At 43.3% G+C, this 22,399-nt stretch overlaps 1 protein-coding gene across 3 annotated transcripts in view; it reads left to right on the forward strand.

Moving 5' to 3' along the window:
- The window catches only part of TOPBP1 (DNA topoisomerase II binding protein 1), a 54,168-nt gene extending 34,763 nt beyond the window's left edge, over positions 1-19,405 (forward strand). For all 3 annotated transcript variants that reach the window (XM_075546911.1, XM_075546910.1, XM_075546912.1), the window contains exons 18-28: positions 365-511; positions 614-716; positions 3,123-3,315; positions 4,782-5,002; positions 7,141-7,310; positions 7,504-7,615; positions 10,080-10,243; positions 12,913-13,050; positions 14,322-14,411; positions 14,589-14,750; positions 19,219-19,405. In XM_075546911.1, the coding sequence (XP_075403026.1) occupies positions 365-511; positions 614-716; positions 3,123-3,315; positions 4,782-5,002; positions 7,141-7,310; positions 7,504-7,615; positions 10,080-10,243; positions 12,913-13,050; positions 14,322-14,411; positions 14,589-14,750; positions 19,219-19,365 (1,647 nt within the window). In that variant the 3' untranslated portion in view covers positions 19,366-19,405. The remainder of the gene's footprint in view (positions 1-364; positions 512-613; positions 717-3,122; positions 3,316-4,781; positions 5,003-7,140; positions 7,311-7,503; positions 7,616-10,079; positions 10,244-12,912; positions 13,051-14,321; positions 14,412-14,588; positions 14,751-19,218) is intronic.
- Positions 19,406-22,399: the final 2,994 nt, after the last annotated feature.

Genomic DNA, 22,399 nt, shown 5'->3' on the forward strand with positions numbered 1-22,399 from the left:
TTAATTTAGTAGACATGACATTGAAAAAAGTAAGCATCTTTTCATTGTCCACTGTGTGGTAGTTTTTATTATAAACTACTTTTCAGAACTTGAGTTTTCTGAACTTCATAATGTATCAGTAGTCCTTATTCGACTTAGAAGCCGCCCTGGTGGTGAGGTGCTTAGCCATTGGACTGCCAACCACAGGGTCCGTAGTCTGAGACCAGCAGCTGCTCTGCTGGAGATAGGTTCTCTACTCCAAGGGACAGACCGACTGTCTTACAAGGTCACTGTGGGTTGGTGAGTCAGGATCCTACATAGCATCTTCCTTTTATTCGCTTACATTTCTTTTACTGTTGTCTTAAGACATACCATTATATTGCAGTGTGCCCAAGAATACAAGCACCTTCCTGAATCTCTTTACCCACATACCTATAATCCCAAAATGAGCCTGGATATCAGTGCGGCGGTGCAAGATGACAGACTCCCTAACAGTCGACTGCTCCCCGCTGATTCGGCAACAAATGATGAGGTACACTGAATTCCTCCTTGAGCTGAATGTGTCTGCCTGTTGCTGGGAAATCTGGTTCTGGTGGCTTGGTTTGAGACATTGTGCTTCCTTTCCCTCCCATAGCCTGGCCATTTGCCATTAGCCGACGAGGATATGGACAATCTGAGCCTCAGTGACACAGAATTGGCGGCCATGGATGGAAGTGAGAAGAGTGACACGAAAGGAGGTGAGTGTTGGCAAATGACAGCGTATTTTTACAAGTTACATCTGGACGGCCGATGGAGGAATGGTTGTTCCTGTATCGTTAAGTATATATCTCGAGCGTTGACTTGAAGAACGACCTGAGATCCCATGCTCATCATTACACTTTCTCAACCTTTTCTATTCATGGAAATACGTTGGGAGGATTTAGGGAGCTGGACGGTGACATCTGGGTGGTTTCGGTTCAGAGTAGCTCTTGCCAGTCTTAGCCTGTCTGTCCGGCTATTGGAGAGTGCTGAGTGGTAGCCAGGCCTCACGCACCTAGCTCGCTGGCCTTGGATCAGTGAGGCTGTGGTTGGGTAGAGTATCAGCCTAATGACGGATTTCTTCTGAGAGTCTTCGGTTTCCTTCGTTTGCTTTTGTTTGGGCTGAGAAGCGGCGGCCAAAGGTTGTGTCTTAGATGGCTACTCGTTATCTTTTAAGACCCTAGGACCTACTCACCAAATCAGGGTGTAAAACACAAACTGTGAACTGTAGGAGATTTCAACAAGTTTGTAGGAAAATGGAATCCCCAGATAAAAATTAAAATGGTAAGCTTTATATCTCTCCATATGAAAGACATCAGGGTCACGCCGCTTTGGCCATGACGCTAGCCACCTCCAAAGAACTGAGGGTCCTGGAGCTTAACCACGTCACTGCAGTCTTTCTTACTGCGCTACTGACTGAAGGGGAATTGGTGCCCATGAAAGATTTTAGAAGCCTAGGAAATAAAAAGAAGTGTCAAATCAAGACGGTAAAGGGGATGCCTGATGATTTCCCTCCAAAACATGCCCAAATGCCTTGTGTGAGGGGAAGAGTTCCCACCGAAACATGCCCCAAATGCCCTGTGTGAGGGGATGATTTCCCTCCGAAACACGCCCCAAGCGCCCTGTGTGAGGGCGGAGTGAGTGCCAGGTCGTGTCGGTCACGGTGTGAGAGCTGCAGCTGTTGAGCTGCGTGTGGTGTGGCTAGTGTGCCGTTCGTGGCGGGTCCTCTTCTGTTTCCGCACAGACAGATTCATCCCGTGCGTATTGACGTAGGTGGTCTGCTCTAGGCTCTTCCAGCTTCTCGTCTCTTCTGCAAAGGAGGTCACTTAGCCTTTTGTAAACTGCTGCTTTCTTTGGGACGCTGTCCTGAAGAACTTTTCATGATTTATTTCTCCGTGCTTCCACGTAAACGTCACCGTACAGTTGATGTGTGTGTTTTTCTGGCTTCAGTTCTCGAGAATTCGTGTAACTCTGATAGGGGCTCTTTTCAGACTGACGACTTCGCCTTCTTAGGGCCTCAGACTAGATCTTAGGCAGACCTGCTATACCAAGGAAGGACTAGATTATTAGGGTACAAACATTTCGGAGATCTGCCTGGCGTTTGTATGGGACCCATTTTCTGTGTATGTCAATTGACTGGATTGTCCCTTGAGATTATACTGTGACCTTCCCTATTTTTATTGTAAATACTTGAGAGTGAACACTGTGCTGTTGTTTACTTTGCCTTCACTGAGGCGCCCGGGGTGGTACAAAGAGTGGTACCGACTGCTAGTTGAGAGGAGGCTGCAGGTTTGATGGTGTCCAGCAGCACCTTGGAGGAAGGGTCTGTTGATCTACTTCGGAAACATCAGCCATTGGAAACCCTGCGGAGCCCAGTTCGACTCGGACACACCTGGGGTCCCTGCGAGCCTGACTCATGGGCACCTGGTTTGCTGGTTTTATGCATCTCGTTCTATACCTTGATCTTGATCTTTTTGTCTAACAGATCAATTCGGACATTGAGATGAGTCTGTAGGATCTTCTTCAGTTGGGGAGCGTGGGCATCTGTATAGTAGTCGTTCTTTGAGTAGCCCTCCTTTAGCCAATCCCTGATGATAGTAGGTACGTAGGTTGTTTATAATTTTTTCATATATTATAGTGCTGTAGTAAATAAATTGTATTTATATAATAGCCTGTGTTTAATAGATCCATAATTCCTACTTTCGTCACTCATCCTGCCATGCCATATTTTTCCTTATCACTTACCTATTTAATGAACTCTACTCTTTTTTCCCAAAATGTTTATTTACCACTTGCCTCAGTATTCAGTCTTTAAGAAAACCAAGAAATCGGTTGGTGTCTGCGTTTTCAAGGATTATTAGATGGGGTCGGGGATGTACATCCCTGACTGTGGGAGACCTGTCACGAGACAGGGACTGAATAAGGCAGGGAGCTCCCTAACCACTGCATACACAGCCCATGGTAGTGACTGCCTCTTTGTTCTGCAGTGCTCCGTACATTGCTGTGGCTATAGTAAGGTGCAGTCAGTCCCTTTATGTTCAGCCAGACAGAACAGATCACGTGGATAAGATGACATCAAACGAGGGAAGCCTCCCTCTGAGGTGGTAAATTGTGTTTGTTTCAAGCTCTGACACAGACCCTGGAGCTGAGACAGACCTTCCAAAAGCAGCTGCAGGAGATAATGTCTGCAACATCAATAGTGAAGCCCCCAGGGCCACGGACTTCCCTGTCCAGGAGTGCTTGTAACAGCGCCTCTTCAACCCCCGAGAGCTCCCGCTCTGTCCGCAGTGGACGAAGCAGAGTCTTGGAGGCACTAAGGTATGTATCTGTTGTGGACGAGACTGGAAGCTGATGAGAGAAAACCCATGGCCATCAAGCTGAGTAGTCTGGCCCTTAGCAGCCCTGGCTAGGGTGTCCAGGGCCGTCAAGCTCTACAGGGCAGGTGGCCTCGTTTTTCTCCCGTGCAGCCCCTCATGCAGGCCCTGCCGGCACAGTTCGAGGAGGGACTGTGTTGATGAGCAGGACTTCCCGACTACCAAGGCCAGTGAAAAGTACTGCCCTCTGACCTAATCCCCCAAACCACTGTTACGTTTTAGGGACCGTTTGCAAAGTTTCTCTAAGAAATACCTGTCTGCCCCCCAACTACTATCATCCGAATTCTACCTTGCAAGTCTGGATAGAGCAGAGGATGTACACTGGTGCAGATAGGAGCTGGAGGCACAGGGAATCCAGGGCGGATGATACCTTCAGGACCAGGGGTGGGAGGGGCAATACTGGGAGAGTAGAGGGTGAGTGGGTTGGAAAGAGGGAACCAATTACAAGGATCTACATGTGACCTCCTCCCTGGGGGATGGACAACAGAAAAGAGGGTGAAGGGAAATGTGGGACAGGGAAAGATATGACAAAATAATAATCTATAAATTATCAAGGGCTCATGAGGGAGTGGGGAGCGGGGAGGGAGGGAGAAAAAAAGAGGACTTGATGCAAAGGGCTTGAGTGGAGGGCAAATGCTTTGAAAATGATGAGGGCAAAGAATGTACAGGTGTGTTTTACACAATTGATGTATGTGTGGATTGTGATAAGAGTTGTATGAGTCCCTAATAAAATGTTAAAAAAAAAGGAGACATACCTGTCTGAAATTACACGCACATTGACTAGTTCATACTAGTTGAGTTGACAAAGGTAATTACAAATGTTAGTATGCTGTGACTTGAGTTCAGTATCATAAATTTATTATTTTTTCCTGTTAAAGGAAAACTAGTGATTAATATAGGACTTACATCTTGACTCAGTGAATTGAAGTTTGTGCTTATGCTAACTATACTTTATGACGGCAGTTTGTCTGGAAATTGAGTCAGAGGCTTTTTGATGAATGTCTTACTGTAGATATTTGTAGCTGTAGGTTGTCAGAGTACATAAATACACTCAGGATAAAGACCCCTCTGTTGTGACTGAGCTCTTTGGGTTCTTCAGCTGATAGTAGTGAGCACACATTTCACAGTCTAAATTCTGTACTCTTGGTGTGGATTTCATTTATCTAAGATCCCTGGGTGTTCACCTTCAATGGTTTGGGCGCACATGGTTTGCTCTCGACGACTAAGCAGAGAGCTGGCAATTTAACCCCATGTGGTATCACTGTGCAAGAAAGGCCTGGCCGTCTGCTTCTAGGAGTAAACTCTGAGTGCACTTCTGCTCTGAAGCTCATGCTGTGGCCACAAGTTGGAATAGATACAGTGGGTTAGCAGGCTGTCCAGTTATTATAAATTGTCGTTTTTATTCCTCAGGCAGTCTCGTCAAATAGTACCTGACATCAACACAGAGCCCTCGCAAAATGAACAAATCATTTGGGATGACCCTACTGCCAGGGAGGAGAGAGCCAGGCTCGCCAGTAACTTACAGTGGCCCATTTGCTCCACACAATGCTCTGAGCTTCAGGCGGACATTCCAAACTCAGAGGGTTCCCCTCTCCAGGATCCGCTACGTGACGCAGAGGTCGCTGAGCAGGGTAAGGAGAGAAGTCGAAGTCTGTTCACGTGGAGTGCAATGGGCCTCCTACAAAGACGCAAACAAGCAAAGAGGGGTTCTCTGATTGTACGCGCAAACAGAAATTTACTGGGAAGTAATGATTTGGGCTAAGACTTAAGAATCAGAAAAAATGACCAATGTAGATAAAATTACCTAAGTTTAAAATGTGTACATCACCTTGTATTTGTTTAGTGTAGTAGTCTTTTTAAAGGATATCTCTGTTGATGGTGTACCTTTTTTTATAAAATACATGATTTCTAACATTTCCTGCTTTATGCCTGCATCTTTAACAATGGCCAAAGTGAAGACAATGCTACCTTTTTTGTTAACAGGACACTGACTTCAAATACACACGTGCATTATTTTTTCACTTTGTTTTAGGGACTGGGCATTTAAAGTTAAGGGCACAGACAAAAACTTTGGAGGGGGCGACCAATTAAGGGCCTATCCGTTAAAGCTGACGTGATTTCTAATGCCAGCATTAGAAAGGTCTTTCCACATTCTAGGAGGGGGTGTGTGCGGGCGTGCGTGCGTGTGCTATTTTTGCTGTTTACATCACCCAGTCAAAAAGGATAGACCCTAGAAAATGGGGAATGATGGGAAACGCAAGTTCAGTTTTAAAAATTGAGTTGTATTCATAACTCCAGTGGGGTAGAGATACGTACCTGAAGATGTAAGTAGAACGGATACTTCCCTGCCTTTCTGTGTGATGTCTGTTGTTGGGCTTAGGCTCTAGTTCTAGACCGTTCAGTGTATGGTTTAGTCAAGGCTACATGCATCTCTAGAACCCTTCCAGCCATGCATTTCCTTTTTCCTTTTACTCATAGAATTTGAGGTGGGGTGAACTGGACTCTTTCTGTTGGGGATTTAGTTAGCAATGTTGAGCGTACTTTTAATTATTCCTTCATTATTTTTCATTCTGTATTTCTTTACTTTCTGAATGTATTTTTTTAAAAACACCTAAATTGCGTAGATATGAGCCTTTAAAGCATAGGTGATACTACTCCAGTAAATGGATTTGGAAGAGTGTGTTCAAACTGGAGATGCTACAAAAACTCAATGCAATTTTTAATGAGCAAGTTCCATCACCCTACATTCCTCTGAAACTTGGACCTAAGTTTTCTTGCCTCTCCACTGCTATTTTCCTTCACGTGGATCTTAAACAATTTCTTGGACACTAGCAGACTTCGAGGCAATAATAAAAGATCAGTATTACATCCCAAAAAAGAGAGAGGATCAGAAAAAAGTATTTATAAATTGAAGGACTTAAGTTACAGTGAAAACTATTTTGACTAAATGAGGATTAGCCATTTTCCCAGAGAGCTCCCCCGGGTGTTATACCTTTGGTTCATTCTGCTCACTCTTGCACTTGTGCAGTGGGTGCCTGGCTTCTGTCCCAGTCATCTTACGTTTGTCCCCCAAGTACAGCCCAGGACGCACATTTGTTTTTCAGATTTGTATGATTTCCTTTCTGAGTCGCACCCCCACACACACACCCTAAAAACATTAATTGCAAAATTCTTCCTTTTGCTCATCTTTGGTAAATGTTGCCCCCTTTTTCTTCATTTCCCTACCACATTTTCCTCTACTAGTGGGATTCTTAAAGCATAGAGGAAATTTCATCTTACACATTTGGGTATTTAAAGCTTAGTATTTTCAAAAAGAAGCCCACAGGTAATGTCACTTGCCCTTCTAAAACTAATTGATTTCATTTATTTATAATTTTTACATGTAAGAGTACATTTTTTTCCAGACTCTTTTCTGTGAATTAGGAGGGGATTTACATATCAAATTAGCATTTTTGCATTTGTCAACTTATCAAACCTCCCAATAGCCTGTCCTGTTTCCTCCCCAACCCCCTCCCACTTTCCCTTTCATCCAGGTTCATACCTATATATCCTCCAGCCTGTGGCCCCCCCGCCTACCCTCCTTTGTTGAGGTATTGAAGTTTTCTGTCCGTTTTAGAGATTAGCCCCTTGTCTGGTATTAGACTTTTTGTTTCATGTCTTGCAGTTTGTGTTTAAGTCCATCTTGGCTGAGACAGGTAAGAATATTTTCCAGAATTTGTTCTTAGTCATATTTGGATAATATCACACTGTAGCATTTTATTGCCCTCAGCTATCTGTGATCCTGGAAACGTATCTGTGACCGAAGCCCCCAAACATCCCATGATCTCTGAAGACCTGGAAGCTCCAACCAAAGACAACCACCTGATCCCTACGCCACAAGCCCCCAGTATTGCCTTCCCCTTAGCCAACCCGCCTGTGGCTCCCCGCCCAAGAGAAAAGGTGGGTCTGTCATCGGTGTGGCGATAGGACTTGGAGATGTCACTGCTGGGGTTGCTAGCTCTGGTCAAATGATTCATCAGATGTTGACTGTAACATTTCTGTAGCAGTGTTCCTGTATTTGACAGCTCATAAGAGTGTGTAAAGGAACTTGGTGACTTTTCATTTTCTCTAAAATAGAATCTTTCCGTTCCAGGTTGTAACAATTGAGGAGACTCATGAAGACTTAAAAAAACAGTACATATTTCAGTTGTCATCGCTGAATCCTCAAGAACGTATTGATTATTGTCATCTCATTGAAAAACTAGGTACCATTATTTTACTTAGGTCTAAAGAGTGTCCCACCTAGTATATTTTGTTGATGTAGACATTAAAATAAGGATAATAGTTTGGTTAAGATTATACTGGGTCAGAATTTGAGCTTGGTTTTATATAGTCGCTGGGTCATGGGACAGAAGAGTTAAATTGAAACCATTAATTAAGGCTGTAGAACCAGCTATGCCACCTTGAACATTAGTACACCGATGAAACTTTGGACAAAAATCAATACAAATGCATGCCGATGCTGGAAGTAACACCGTGCGCCGACGAGGATCTGGTGATCAACTCCGCTAAGTCCTGAGAGAATCGGAATGAACCATACCAGAGCCCTGGCACGAGAGCCCTGCTGCTTTGCCCTTGACTGTCCGCACGTGTGTGTGTTCTGAGCCGGGTGATTGCTCCACTTGTTGCGGGCTCGCCGTCTGACCTCAGCCTGCCAAGGATGACCCAGCACTGTCCCAGTGGAGCTACAGCAGCAGCCACAAACCTCTCTTTAAATTTTCTCAGAGCCACATCTGTAAGAGTGTAATGGAGCTGGTGAAGTTAACTTTGAACATTTATTTTATTGAACTCATTATATTTGAAGGATTGTTTACTCTATGTAAAACCTTAACTGTTTTTTTTTCTTCATTTTCTTTCCTACCAAGTCTTTGAAATACTGTGTATAGTGTACATTTACAGCCCATCTCAATTTGGAATGGCCATGCTTCAGGTGTGTGATAACCATGTGTGACTATTGGCTCCGCCTGTATCAGGCAATGGAGCTCCTTAGAAATAGCAAAATTATAGCAAGAGAACCTTTAAAGCTTGCCATCGAAAGAGAAAACAAGAATTTATAGCTGCTTGTAGTAGTGGTACGGAATCATCCCAAAAAAGACCGAAGCTTATTACTCTCCTTTTAAAGATGTGGAGAACTGCGATATGTTTTATGTAAAGATTTTTGTCCATTTCATTGGGGCACTTGAGAAGCGATGTTTCTTGGAAATCCCTCATTGGAGACACTTTGCTTCTCTGGCCCAGGGAATTAGATGGAGTTATGAATCAGAATGGCTGGGTTTTATCCACAGGTCTCCAAAACAAAGCATTTCAAGTGCTTGATTCTTGTACACTCTTGTTTCTGCAAAGTGTGGCAGAACTAGTAGCAAGTAGGCGAGAATTGATCTAGGAGAGACCCAGAAGCAGAGGCCAGTGAGTCTAGATTGTGCTGGAATTGGGACTGTGACAGGGGAGGGTCTGGGAGTATAGTGAGACATTGTAATAGGTATTGTGTGTCCAACCCTTCATTCGTAAGTTCAACAACTCTGGACAGCAGCTACCTAAATAAACCAGTCGATGATGTTTTCTGAGTCACAGGATACATTGGTCACATAGAAATGGATATTAAAAGTGATGAATGTGGATTTTACTTTATCATGCTTTCTGCAACTCTCATCCCGGATTTGGTTGCAGATGGTCCTGGTAGCCTGTGTACTCTGGGGTTGTGAGATTAAATAGGTCAATCTGAGGTGCTTACTGGCACATAGTGAGTACTGCCGCTGTAAGGGCTGCCGCTGTTACCGTGACCGTTAACATGGCTGCTGTAAGAACGGACCCTGAGTGTTCAGCAGTCTTACAACGTCCTCAGTGCAACTCCTAACCACTAGCCGAGCCCCACACGGCCGCTCAGTAGCCATGCTTTACATAAGCTTGTATTTACTGCTATGTTCATCTCTTCTCGAAGCCAGGCGCCTGCACGTGTGCCTGAGAAGAGCTGGCAGCTGTTGCTTCCTCCTCCTGGTTACAGTCTGTGTATGTTTGCCGACACTGCTGGGCTGGTCTGCTGACCCCTGTCTGCTCACATGATGCCTTTTGACTTCTTTAGCATTAAAGACCTCAGAAGTCCCTGTCCTGGCTTAAGAGTTGTAACAGTCAACAACAGCTGTGCAGTTCTTTTTTGTTCCTGATTCTTTTCGTATCTTTATTAGAACAGATTGCAGGTAAATTTGAAGCAAGCGATAAACTTGAACGAGGATTTAGTCTTTAGGTAGCTAAGAATTTTTGCAAATTTTGTTAGCTGTGATAGGGGATTGTGGTGGAGTAAGAATCTTTTCATATATTTCGGAGGTGCCTACTGAATTACATAGAAGGGTGATGTGCATGGTTATCAGGAATTTATTTTCAAATAAGCACAAAAGGAATTAGAATACAGTTGGCAGATTTCTGCTCATTGTAAACTGTAGGTAAGCAGTGTGTGGGAGTTCACTGTGCCTTTTTACCACCTTTCACATCTGAAACTTGGATGACACCGTTTTGTAGAAGTACGTGTGTAAGTTAAGAAGACAGCAGTCAAGGTCTGGTTCAGACCGTTTTAATGCCCTGTATGTATTTATCCTCGTTTCTCGGTGTGTTGGCGATTCCATTGCCCGCAGGAAAAGCTGACACCAAAGATAGCCTATTTTTCCTCTCCTTCAGGTGGCTTAGTGTTGGAAAAGCAGTGCTTTGATCCTAACTGTACGCACATTGTTGTCGGACACCCACTTCGAAATGAGAAGTATTTGGCCTCAGTGGCAGCTGGCAAGTGGGTGCTTCACCGCTCGTATCTTGAAGCCTGCAGGGCTGCCGGGCGCTTCGTGCCGGTGTGTATGGGCGAGGGCGGGAAATGGCATTATGGGTCGATCTGGAGCCGCTGCCTCTATATAGTCCAGTACACACACAGATGTTCATATAACCAGGCAATTAAAATCTACCAGTTATTATAAGTCCCCCCTTAGAACACACGTTTTAGAGATCATAGAACTAGATTTTCTGGTCGCCGCCTTTGCTCACCTTTTGAATTCCAGTTGACACTTGAACAACGCAGGTTTGAACTGCATGGGTCCACTTATATAGGTTTGCTTCAGTGAATATATTGGGGGGGGACTTTGGAGACTTGTGACGATTTAGACAAACTCAAAGATGAGCCAGGTAGCCTAGAAGTATGGAACCAATTTAAGACCATGTTAGGCATGTCATGAATGAATAATATGTAGATACTAGTCTTTATGATTTACTACCATAAATGTAGATAAATCTATAAAGAGAATTTCTCCAAACTTACACTTCCAGACCGCGTGCGTGGTGCCATTGACATTTGAAGGAAAAGTGAAGCAAAGCTGCAGTGTTAAACCTAACTCAGAAAGTAAACTGGTCCATACTGTCCAACTCTCCAGTTGTCATAGCCGCCTCCTGCTGCTCCAGTGTGGGGAGCAGCCACTTAGAGCACATTCCACACGACTCCGAGCATCTCGGCACGAGCACTTTGCCCCCCAGAAACTGGTCTGTTGCAGTAAGAAGCGGTTTACCGCACCCTCCCATCTGTGCCCACCTTGGAGGGCGCCAGGTAATGGGACGTCCATACTCCCAAGAAGCAGAGAAAATCATTGAAACCCTGAATTGCTTGCTATGTACCATAGCCTAAGGTCTGCAGCTGTAATTGCCCACCATTTCAATAACCCAACATAAAGATTCTTGTGAGGAAACCAAAAAGTTTGCAAAGCTCTCCATCTGTGCCAGTAGGCATAAAAACCTTGCACTTCTTGTGGAACGCCTTCGTATGTTGAAAATAATGGGTGCAGGATCGCATACCTATAGATTAATATTATTCTTGAGAAAGCAAAGACACTATGACAGCTGACCGCACACGGAAGGTGGTGTTCTCAAGCTGGAGAATTCAATGCCAGCAGAGAAAGAGGTTTGGCATTTACAATGTCAAGAAAACAGAAACAGCAACTTCTGCCAACTGAGACAGCAGACAGGTCTCAGATGCCATTAAGAAACTTGGTGTGGAGGAAAGGTGTTCAGCTGAAGAGGTTTTACTCTACAAGGAAGTACCGTATTCAGGAAAGTGAACACCACAAAGAACATTGATGAGTAGAGAAGTCAGCACCAGCATTTAAGGGAGGAAGCATAGGCCAGCTGTGCTGCTGTTTCGTGTCTAGGCAGCCTGGTAGAAGACGGAATGGTGCTGCACCCACACACTCATAAAAGAAAGGTCAGAAATGGCGATGTATTCTCATAAAGTTTTACTAAGTATGCTGACTTCTGCCAACCAACCCTTCCTTTGCCTTCTCAGTCTCCTCAGCGTAAAGACAATTCATTTATAAACAAAAGGTGTGAACTTGCAGTAGCTAAAAAGACAGCACAATACTACAGTGGCAGCCCAGGGGGTTAGACATTGAGCTGCTAACCACAGGTTGGTGGCTCAACCTACTAGCCACTTAGGAGAAAGATGGAAGGGCCGCTCCCATTGGGTTCGGCCAATGTGTGTGTGTGTACACACACATACACAAATTAGGTGTTACTCAGCTGTTTATGTTGTCAGTGAAGACTCACTATCTCACCCTCTCTCAGCTCATTCCTTCACTCACTCTCACTAACACACTCTCACTCACCCACTCACCTCACGAACTCACTCTCACTCACTCACTAACTCACTCTCACTCTCTCAAGAACTCACTCTCACTCTAACCCACTCACTTACTGTTTCACTCTTTCCCTTACTCTCACTCACGCACTCTCACTGAACTCACTATCTCTCACTTTCTCACTCATTCACTCACTCATTTTTCCCTCCCTCACTCACTCTCACTCAATCCCTAACTGTCTAACTCACTCACCTCCTCTCACTCATTCACTCACTCTCATTTTCTCCCTCACTCACTAAAAAAAAAAGTCAGTGAAGTTCCCAACAACCAGTAGGGTATTGGTTACATTTGGGGGAGTCAAAAGTTACATGGAAAAAAGTACTCAGCTGTCTCAGGTCAAGAGCCCTAACCCTGCAAATTGTTCAAGGGTCAACTACTTCATTTGAATGTGGCCATGTTTCATTTGGTAACATTCTCTATTCCAGCGGTTGTCAACCTGTGGGTCTTTCACAGGGGTGGCCTGGTTCACAACAGTAGCAAAATAACAGTGATGAAGTAACAACGAAAATAATTTTATGGTTGGGGGGAGGGCTCACCACCTCATGAGGAACTGTATTAAAGGGTCGTGGCATTAGAAAAGTTAAGAGCCACTGCTCTATTCACAATAAGAAATTCTAAGATAATTATCAGTAGGTTCTTGAAAGTTAAGGAATGTTTTTCTGAATTCTACTTAGGCCGGCCATTCTTGACTCATGTAGCCCCATGTGCATTTCCGCCATGCACGTGGGCTTGTGGCACCCTCTGGATCGGGTGGTAGCTGGTCACTCTGCTAGACTGGGAGCTCCGGGAAGCTCCTGGGCTCCACCTTGTAGGCGCTCACAGTTTGTTGGACTTGCCTCTAGGAAGAAGATTATGAATGGGGAAGTAGCTCCATTCTTGATGCTCTCCCTGCTATCAATGGACAGCAGCGGAAACTGGCACTTGCGGCAATGCGATGGAGGAGAACAATCCAGCAAAGACAAGAAACGGGCGTTGTTGAGGTAGTAACACTTGGAAAATGTGTACTTCGTAGGTATTATAAATGACAGCCAAGATAATGAACGTGACCCAATAATAATTCTACCTATCTTTTTATCTTGGTGGATTTCTACTTAGTTTGGGTATTTGTAATTGACCTTAATGTTAATTCTTCACTGTTCAAATTATGAGTGACAGTAACATTTAATGCTAGTGGTCTTTTTGAAATAGAATTTATGTAAAATGAAATCCACTGGGTTTTTCTTACAAAGAAAGGATCTTTACAGAATGTAGCTTCAGGGTTTCTTGACCTGGAGTCTACCAGGTTCTGTAGAGTAGGGTATGATCTCATTTCTAGGCAACAAGTCACAGCATTATTAAGTGCTTCTGAATTTCCCGCCATAAATCAAACGTTTTCCTGTCATGTGACAGTTGTAAAGGAATTCTGTTGGTGCCTTGCTTAAATGCTTGGTTGCTAATCAAAAGGGCGGTTCTTCAAACCCACGAGCTGCTCCGTACGAGAAAGACGTGGTGACCACTCTGTGTCTGTGCAGCTCCATTCTGTCTTACAGGGTCGCTCTGAATCAGAATTGACTTAGCAATAACAGCCTTCTCGATATGGGCATCTTAAAATACTGTATATGTTTATCACTAATCTAAAATCATCAAAGTTTTTGTCAGACCTATCAGTAGGCCGTGTGATTTTTAAAGCCTTAATTTAGAAACATTTGTCACATCACAAATGCTGTTTTAAGTATAGTTCAATAACTTTCAGTAAAGTAGTTTCTTTTCTAATCCCTCTTATTTTATACATTAATAAAAAGAATTTAGAGGATATGTGAATGGTTCGGTTTGTTAATTAAGTAGAAAAGGGGTTTATGGCAAACAAAGATTAATTCATTTGGTATTCTGAGGTTTCTGATCATCTCTAGATCTTTGTTTGATTTGATTCTCTTTCTTTTAGAGTTGATTTTAGGCTTTCAAAGGTTCCCAAGAGAGAAAAAAATGAAGACTTCATTTACTCTAAGAAACTATGATTTATTATCAATTATAGGCGGGGGCGGGGCGGTAGGCATAAGAAAAAACTTAAAACATAAGGTCAAGTTACTTTGTTTCCATATGACCGGACCATTAAATTATCCTTTATTCCAAATGTATTTATTAACTGTGCCAGAACTGGCTCTGACCAGCTGCAATTGACATAGAATCTCAACCTGCAGATTGAAGAATGCATTGTCTCTATTATTTTGTCATTTAATGTCCAAGTGATTTCAATACGTATTTTTATTTGTAGGGCGCTTTTAGTGGATGGAAGGTTATTTTGCATGTTGATCAGTGTCGAGAAGCAGGATTCAAACGTCTTCTTCAGTCAGGAGGAGCAAAGGTTGGAATTGAATCTGTTTACTGAATTGTTCATATGACTTATTTTCTAGCCTAGTTTTCTCTGATAAGATCTTGATTTACTGTAGTTTGTGTGATGGTGATCCATAAATATATTTGAGACAAATTGAACCAATTTGGGACCCCGGTAGATTGTGATGCTGCTGCTTTTGTTTGTTAGGTATTACCTGGTCATCCTGTACCATTATTTAAAGAGGCCACGCATCTCTTCTCTGACTGGAATAAACAAAAGTCAGAAGACTTAGGAGTTAATATAGCAGAAGCCGCTGCCCAGAACGTGTACTGCTTGAGAACAGAATACATTGCTGACTATCTCATGGAGGTTTGTGGGGTTGGGTCTGGGCTGCCTCTTTCTGGTGGGTTTTGTGTGCAGAGAATTAGGGTACGTCAACATCCTTGGCTTACTGTTAATAGAATGTTAACCTCGTCTCACTCTTCCTCAACCTGCATCCAGTTTCTTCCTGTAATAGTGAACCCCTGAGTTCACTGGCAATGAAAATATGAGTAGAGTGTACAAATCTAGGGTAGGTATCATTAAAAGCCTTGATAGAACCCTTTGAAGTTTCAAAATATCAAAAAGGCCGAAATGTATTCCTCGGGCTTTCAGAGAAATATGCATTCCGTTTTCTTACCCTTTGCCTTGATGTGCAGTAAATACCTGTGTTGGAAGCCTTGGTGCATGAAGCATTTGCTCCGTATGCTCAAGTTTGGAATTGGCCGATGGCATGTGATTTCCCTTTCACTGACACCAGAGCACTTGAAATGCCACCAGCTATCAGCAGAGTTCAGTCCATGATCTGAAGTGTCTTAGGACAAGAAAGGATTACAGACAGCCTTGTATAGAAATGAGGGGCAGCCACACCTCGGCCTACCTGGTGATGTTGCTCCTTGTGTTTGTAGAGGCTCAGGGTTTAATGGAAAGAAGGCCTAAGACATAAACAAAGGCCCCTTTGTCATAAAGCAGTGGGCTATACTGATTAGAAATCAGGACCTCTTCTTAACAATAATGGAGTAGAATTGCCCCATACGGTTCCCAGACTGTCATCTTTTCAAAGGCAGACTGCACAGCTTTCTCTGGTGGAACAGCTGGTGTGCTTGAACTGTGGACCTTTCGGCTAGCAACCCAGCACTTTAGGGATCCTTGTGTTCAAAAGACTTTGAAGAAAGCTTGATTTACTGAGCTGTGATCTCTTAAGACTTCTCCCAAGAGAAAAGCAGGGGGTGGAGGGGGACAGGGCAAGTATAGGGAACTTGCTGTATCTTATCCAAGAATTCTAGATCACTGCACGAGCCTGGTGGCACAGTGGTGTACAGGCTGGATTGCTAATAGCAAGGTCAGCAGTTCGGATCCGTGAGAAGCTCCATAGGAGAAAATTAACCTCTTTCCTCTACCCTGTAGGGTCATGTGCATTGGAATTGACTTGATGCTGTGGCTGGGCAGGTATATAGCTCCTCATCTAAATAAGAACCAATGTTTATTAATCATAAAGATGAGAGATCAGATATGTGAATGTTAGTTCCAAGTATAACAATATCTTGATACACATTTGCCATTATGTCTTTCTTTAAAAATTACTTGATAAATCTGAAGCCCACTAAACTTACATCAACATCAAGCAAGACTTATGGAATGGGGCAGTCCAGAATACTAACTTTTTAAAAAAAAATCATTTTATTAAGGGCTCATACAACTCTTCACAATCCATACATACATCAATTGTATAAAGCACATTTGTACGATCATTGTCCTCATCATTCTCAAAACATATCTCCACCTAAGCCCCTGGCATCAGCTTCTCATTTTCCCCCTCCCTCCCCAATATCCCCTCCCACATGAACCCTTGGTAATTTATAAATTATTATTTTGTCATATCTTACACTGTATGATGTCTCCCTTCACCCACTTTTCTGTTGTCCGTCCCCCATGGAGGAGGTCACATCTAGATCCTTGTAATCGGTTCCCCCTTTCCAACCCACCCTCCCTCACCCCTCCCATTGTCACCACTCACACCACTGGTCCTGAAGGGATCATCCTCTGATTCCCTGCGTTTCCAGTTCCTATCTATACCAGTGTACACATCCTCTGGTCTAGCCAGATTTGTAAGGTAGAATTGGGATCATGATAGTTGGGGGTGGGGAGGAAGCATTTAGGAACTAGAGGAAAGTTGTATGTTTCATCCTTGCTATATCACACCCTGACTGACTCGTCTTCTCCCAGAGATCCTTCTGTAAGAGGATGTCCAGTGGCCTACAAATGGGCTTTGGGTCTCCACTCTGAACTCCCCCTCATTTACAATGATAATTTTTTCTTTTGATGATGCCAGATACCTGATTCCTTTCGATTCGACACCTTGTTATCGCACAGGCTGGTGTACTTCTTCCATGTGGACTTTGTTGCTTCTGAGCTAGATGGCTGCTTATTTACCTTCAGGCCTTTAAAACCCCAGACGCTATCTCTTTTGATAGCCGGGCACCATCAGCTTTCTTTGCCACATTTGCTTATGCACCCATTTATCTTCAGCGATCATATCAGGGAGGTGAGCACACAGTGATATGATGTTTTGTTCTTTGATGCCTGATAACTGATCCTTTCAGCACCTCGTGATCATGCAGGCTGGTGTGCTTCTTCCACGTGGGCTTTGTTGCTTTTCAGCTAGATGGCCGCTTGTTTACCTTCACGCCTTTAAGACCCCAGACGCTATGTCTTTTGATAGCCGGACACCCATCAGCTTTCTTCACATTTATTTATGCACCCGCTTTGTCTTCAGCAATTGTCGGGGAAGGTGAGCATCATAGAATGCCAGTTTAATAGAACAAAGTACAGAATACTAACTCTTGATGTCCGTGTTGCCAAGAAGATACACTTAGTTTTGAAGAAGCCCTCTTGTATAATTTGGTGGCTTTAATTTCATTTTCTTATAGGGTTTCCACCACCACTATTCATTACATTTTTAAAAATATATAACCGTTCAGATAAGTTTTTTATTTTTTAAGTACCAGTAGTAAATTTGCTCCCAAAATTCTTGCATCTTTTTGTTAGTTGTAGGGTTTCTTAATATAACTAGGATACCAGTAATCCTTTATAGTTTCAGCTTTCGTGTTAAGTCTGTGGTTCATCTTAAATTCATTTTTCTGTGCTTTGAGGCCACCTACTGCCATGGTGTCTATTCTGACCAGCTGGGACAAAGTAGAACTGCTCCTTAGAGTTTCCAAAGCTGTACATTCACAGCTGTGAAGCTAATGATCTCCCAGGGTGGTTAATGGGTTTTAGCCACTAACCTTTTTTTAGCAGCCCAATACTTTACCTCCTGTGCTCGCAGAGCTCTGCTGTGGGCTGGGAAAGAGAGCCCCGTGTATTTGCTCAGCTGACTTGACACCCAAGACTTTGGTCCCTTTGTCAAAATCAAATGGCCATAAACAGTGTCTTATTTCTAGGCTCTTTTCTGTTCCTTTAGTCTATTTTACTCCTATGCTATCATGGTTCCTGTAGTTGTATATGACTTTTGCAGTTTAAGATCTGTAGTTTGTTCTTTAAAAGATCGTGATTTTGATAGAAATTGCATTAAGCCTACAGATCAGTTTGGGTGCATTGGTTTCTTTACTATGTTATCTTCAATCCATGAACACTGCATGTCATTTATTTACCGTTTTTGTTTTGGTAATCTATTGTTATTGTCAGGATCGAGACCCTAATATGTCTTGTTACTGTTATATTCCAAATGACACCTTCTTGAGCCTGCGTCATGTTTCGCTTCTTACAATATGGAGCAATTTGAGGTTGTATCCTGGACGTTTTGAATGAGAAGCTATAGACACTGGATTCTGTTAGGTTCTTCTGGAGAATATCCCATGGCACTGGGTGTCTGCACTGTGTTACTGGTCAAAGCTCAAATTTCCTTTCTTTGTGAGTCTTCTTTGTACATGTATGATTTAGGGATTGAGCTGAGGTTGGGCCAGAGTTTCTAGACAGAGTATAGGGTTCTCCCTCTGTTTTCTCCATTCTGGTATTTCCCACCTCACTTTTCCAGTGGCCATAGCTGCCGTGGACTCTATTTTCTGGTCCTGGGAGTCATTAGACTGCAGGGTTCCAACTAGAGTTAGCTGTGTGTTCTCAGTCATTGACACGGAGGGAATGTACCCTTTCAGCTGCCTTCGAAGTAGTTGCCTGATTTCGTTCATTCTCAATGTCTCAGTACTTTGTGATAGTTCATTTTCAGATTATCCAGTCTGCTGTATTGTTGCCCTCCCCCACCCCACCCCCAACAACAAGAAAAAAGGTTTTATTGTCTTTATAACAAGGTGGTAAAGATCCTTTTATTTTATTGGAGTGCAGTTGTGAGGGAGCAAAAGGCCAGGGTTTGGGCCAGCGAGAGAGAAGGGTGTGGACTGTGGCTCTGCTACCTGCAGATCGGGCCCTGCTCACTTTCCTGCACCTGCTGGCCAGTGCCCTCTCAGGCCTCCACCGCAGCTGTGCACCTTTGCCCACCGCGGCTCGGCACAAGGGGAGACAAATGCTAGATGGGAGGCTTTGAAAGGCAAACATGGAGGGAGGGAAAAATGAGCCAATGCCAAGGGTTTAAGTGGAGAGCAAATGTTTTGAGATGATGAGGGCAATGAATGTACAAATGTGCTTTACACAATTGATGTATGTATGGATTGTGGTAAGAGTTGTATGAGACCCTAATAAAATGATTTTTTTTAAAAAGGCAAACATTTTCTTTATATGATCCCAGTTTCTGAAGATGAATCCGAAAAATACTGAGCTGTGTTTTATTTTTTTCCTTTGATAGGCATCCCCTCCTCGGATAGAACGTTATTGTCTACGGGAAGTGCCTTCATTTCTCCAAAATAATAAAGAACCGGGGCCTGGATTATCACAACAAAAGAGGAAAGCTACTACAGAGAAGAATAAAATGAAACGGCCACGCGTCCGCTAATGGGATCCATTCTTCAGCTCCCAAACATTCAATGTTTTTTTTAAACCAAAAGCCCAGATTTTACTGTGATGGATTTAAAGGCAAATACTTAAGAAATTGTGCTTCAATGATGACTCAGCTTGAAGTGAGTTTTTAATTAACACCTGATATGTTAATCACTGAATCGTTAACTGTTCTTTAATAAACAGTGACCTGAAAAAAACAAAATGTAACTCCCGGCGAGCTTGTCCGTAAGCCACACTTGAGATTGTGAGGGCTTATTGTTTATCTTTCTTGCAAATAACTGAAGCTGTAGCTTAGTGGACGTTTTAGCAAAGTGATGAATTTGCCATTGAAATGTGCCTAACAAATAGTTATCACTTGAGATTTATTCATGTGTTCTCACTATTTTACCTCGTTTTAGCAGGAGCCTAAGCACGGGGTTCACTGAGAAAGCGGAGGTGTTAAACTTGTGTGTGCGTGTATATATGTATATATATGTTTGTATCAATCTCCATGATGTATGCCAATTCTGGGTGCCGAAGCTTGGAAACTGACAATAAAGATGATAAAAATAGTGACTCAAGTTAGTGCGAAGGTGTGTTTGGATAGATAAGGTTAACATATTAAAAGCAGTCTATTAAAGCAATCAAAGAATATAAAACTGTAGCTTAAACTAATTGTTAGTTATGTTCTTCATGTTTCTTATTGATTTAGAATATTATTCATGTAGGTTAAAAGAACTTTCATTTGAACTATTAAACTGTCCTAGCCTGTGCTAGGCTGAATCGGAGCCCCCTAGTCCCTAACACAGTAGCACCTTCTCTAAGTAGACTCAAACCAGACAACAGAACCACTGCGGTGGTCATTTTGGCGTCCCTTGTTCCATTGCTAATGGTTCCTTGAAGGGCAAGATCAGGTGGTGAAGGGCGGTGTTGCTTAACCTTACCCTCCGGAAATGTTTGTCTAATGTTTCTCAAAAAGAGTGGGGAGTTTCCAGGTCCTCGACAAAAGTGGCGTGGAATTGTGACCTCATTACAGAGCTTGGCAGTACACATTGCTCCTCGAATCGGATAGCGTGAACATGTAAACGGCCCCTGCCCGTCTTCAAACCAGTCTCAGGGACCCAGCCCTGCCAGAAGCATTTTATTGTACAGGCAGTTTGCAGTCACCTTTGCTGAATACGTTAGCAGCTGGCACAGTCTATGCTTTTTGGTTACTTAAAGACCTTGGCATATACGTTTTACTTATTTACTGTTTACAACGTTTCAGCGCCATTAAACAACAAAATTAGTTTTCACTAACAAGATGGAGCATTCCTTTGTGTACCCTCTCACTCCAATAGGGCCATACACAATCTCGACAGTTACTGCGTCCCCTGCTGCTTTACTAGTAACATCTGAAATTCAGTTACAGGTCTACCAAATAGTTTGTTGCCGAAAGCGCATTGGAATATTAACCTCTCACATACTCAGCTAGAGGCAGAGAAAGGAAAGCTGTTCATAAACACACATAGGAAATACGAGAGCAGATAGACCAAACTCCTCCACTTGGCCACAGGCTGTATTTGAAACCCAGGCCGCCCTTCCCCCACTCTGCAGTCCAGACTCCCTCGGCCCCAAGTCAGCCCCTTCAGCCACCAAAATGCTTTACCTCACCAGGCGAGCTCGTCCTTCATTTCTGAAGGGTAGACTTTTTCCGTGGCTTTTGTGGTTTTTCATTGGTCTTTCTGTTGGTATCTAGAAGGCAGGCATTCCAGAGACTCCAAAGTTGCAGACAACCCAAGCCTCTTTGCTTCCTTGGTAATCAAGCTGTATCACTCTAGCCATATTGAAGCTCCATTCGCCTTTTGATTTGGTGGCCTGAGGAGCCCAAAGGACCTTGGGTGATGTCATCAAGGGTTCATGAGGGTGGGGGAGGTAAAAAAAAAAAGGGCTGATACCAAAGGTTCAAGTAAAAAGTGTTTTGAAAACATGTACAAATGTGTTTGATAGCATTTGATGTGTGGACTGTTATAAGAGCTTTAAACCCCTGTAAAATTATTTACTTAGAAAAAAAAAACACCCCACAAATACTGCATTTGCTAAGACAGAATCCGAGGTTCTCTATCGTGTAAGCTGGCACTGTGTCTTCAATAAGCCAGGTGATATAGGACATGCACTAACAACCTTAATCTCGTGGGCATCCACCCACTGCTGTACACTCCTTTTGCTTTAGAGTTAGTTTAGATCAAAAACAGCGCCAAAAGGAACACCATGATGATGTAAGAGTCAGACTGACCCCACAGACAAACAGGCGTGCCCCAAATATACGTTCTGGTGTGGACATCACATGGCTGGTTAAAGGGCACAGCTTTCAAGATAGAGTACGGCTCAATGTAAAAACCGAAATCCTTACAACTGGGTCAATAGGTAACAAGCTAAATGGAGAAAAAGTTGGAAGTCAAGGATTTTGTCTTGCTTGGATCTGAAATCAATGTTTACAGAAGTAGCACTCAGGAGATCAAGGGTCACATTGCATTGGGTGAATCAGCTACACAAGGCAAGGAGGTTACCTTGAGGATTGAAGAACCTGACCCAAACCATAGTATTTCACCTGAGTGTGAAAGTTGGACATTCAGTAAGGAAGATTGAAGAAAAATCGATGCATTTGAACTGTGGTATTAAAGGTACCATGGACTTCCAAATGCACAAACAGCTGTCTTGGAAGAAGTACAGCCAGAATGCTCCTTAGAAGCAAAGATGGCGGGATTTCGTCCCAAGTGCTTTACACACGTCGTCAGGAGAGACCAGTCTCTGGAGGACATAATGCTCAGTAAAGCAGAGAGGCAGCAAGTAAGGAAGACCTTTGATGAGATGAAATTCATATGTGTGTGTGTGGTTTCTCTCAATCAAGGCACTCTACATCTAGAAAGTTTAGTCCCCATTGAGTCTAAAGCAGGGGGTTTTGACTACCCGGTGTTGAGAAGTCAAGCTCATCCTGTTCAGATTTCTAGGGAGACTAAGCAATTAGCCTGGGACAGCGATCTCTGAGGAACAAAGCCTTCTGGGCCTGC

The sequence above is a fragment of the Tenrec ecaudatus genome, chromosome 4, assembly GCF_050624435.1.
Source record: "Tenrec ecaudatus isolate mTenEca1 chromosome 4, mTenEca1.hap1, whole genome shotgun sequence".
Lineage (NCBI taxonomy): Eukaryota > Metazoa > Chordata > Mammalia > Afrosoricida > Tenrecidae > Tenrec > Tenrec ecaudatus.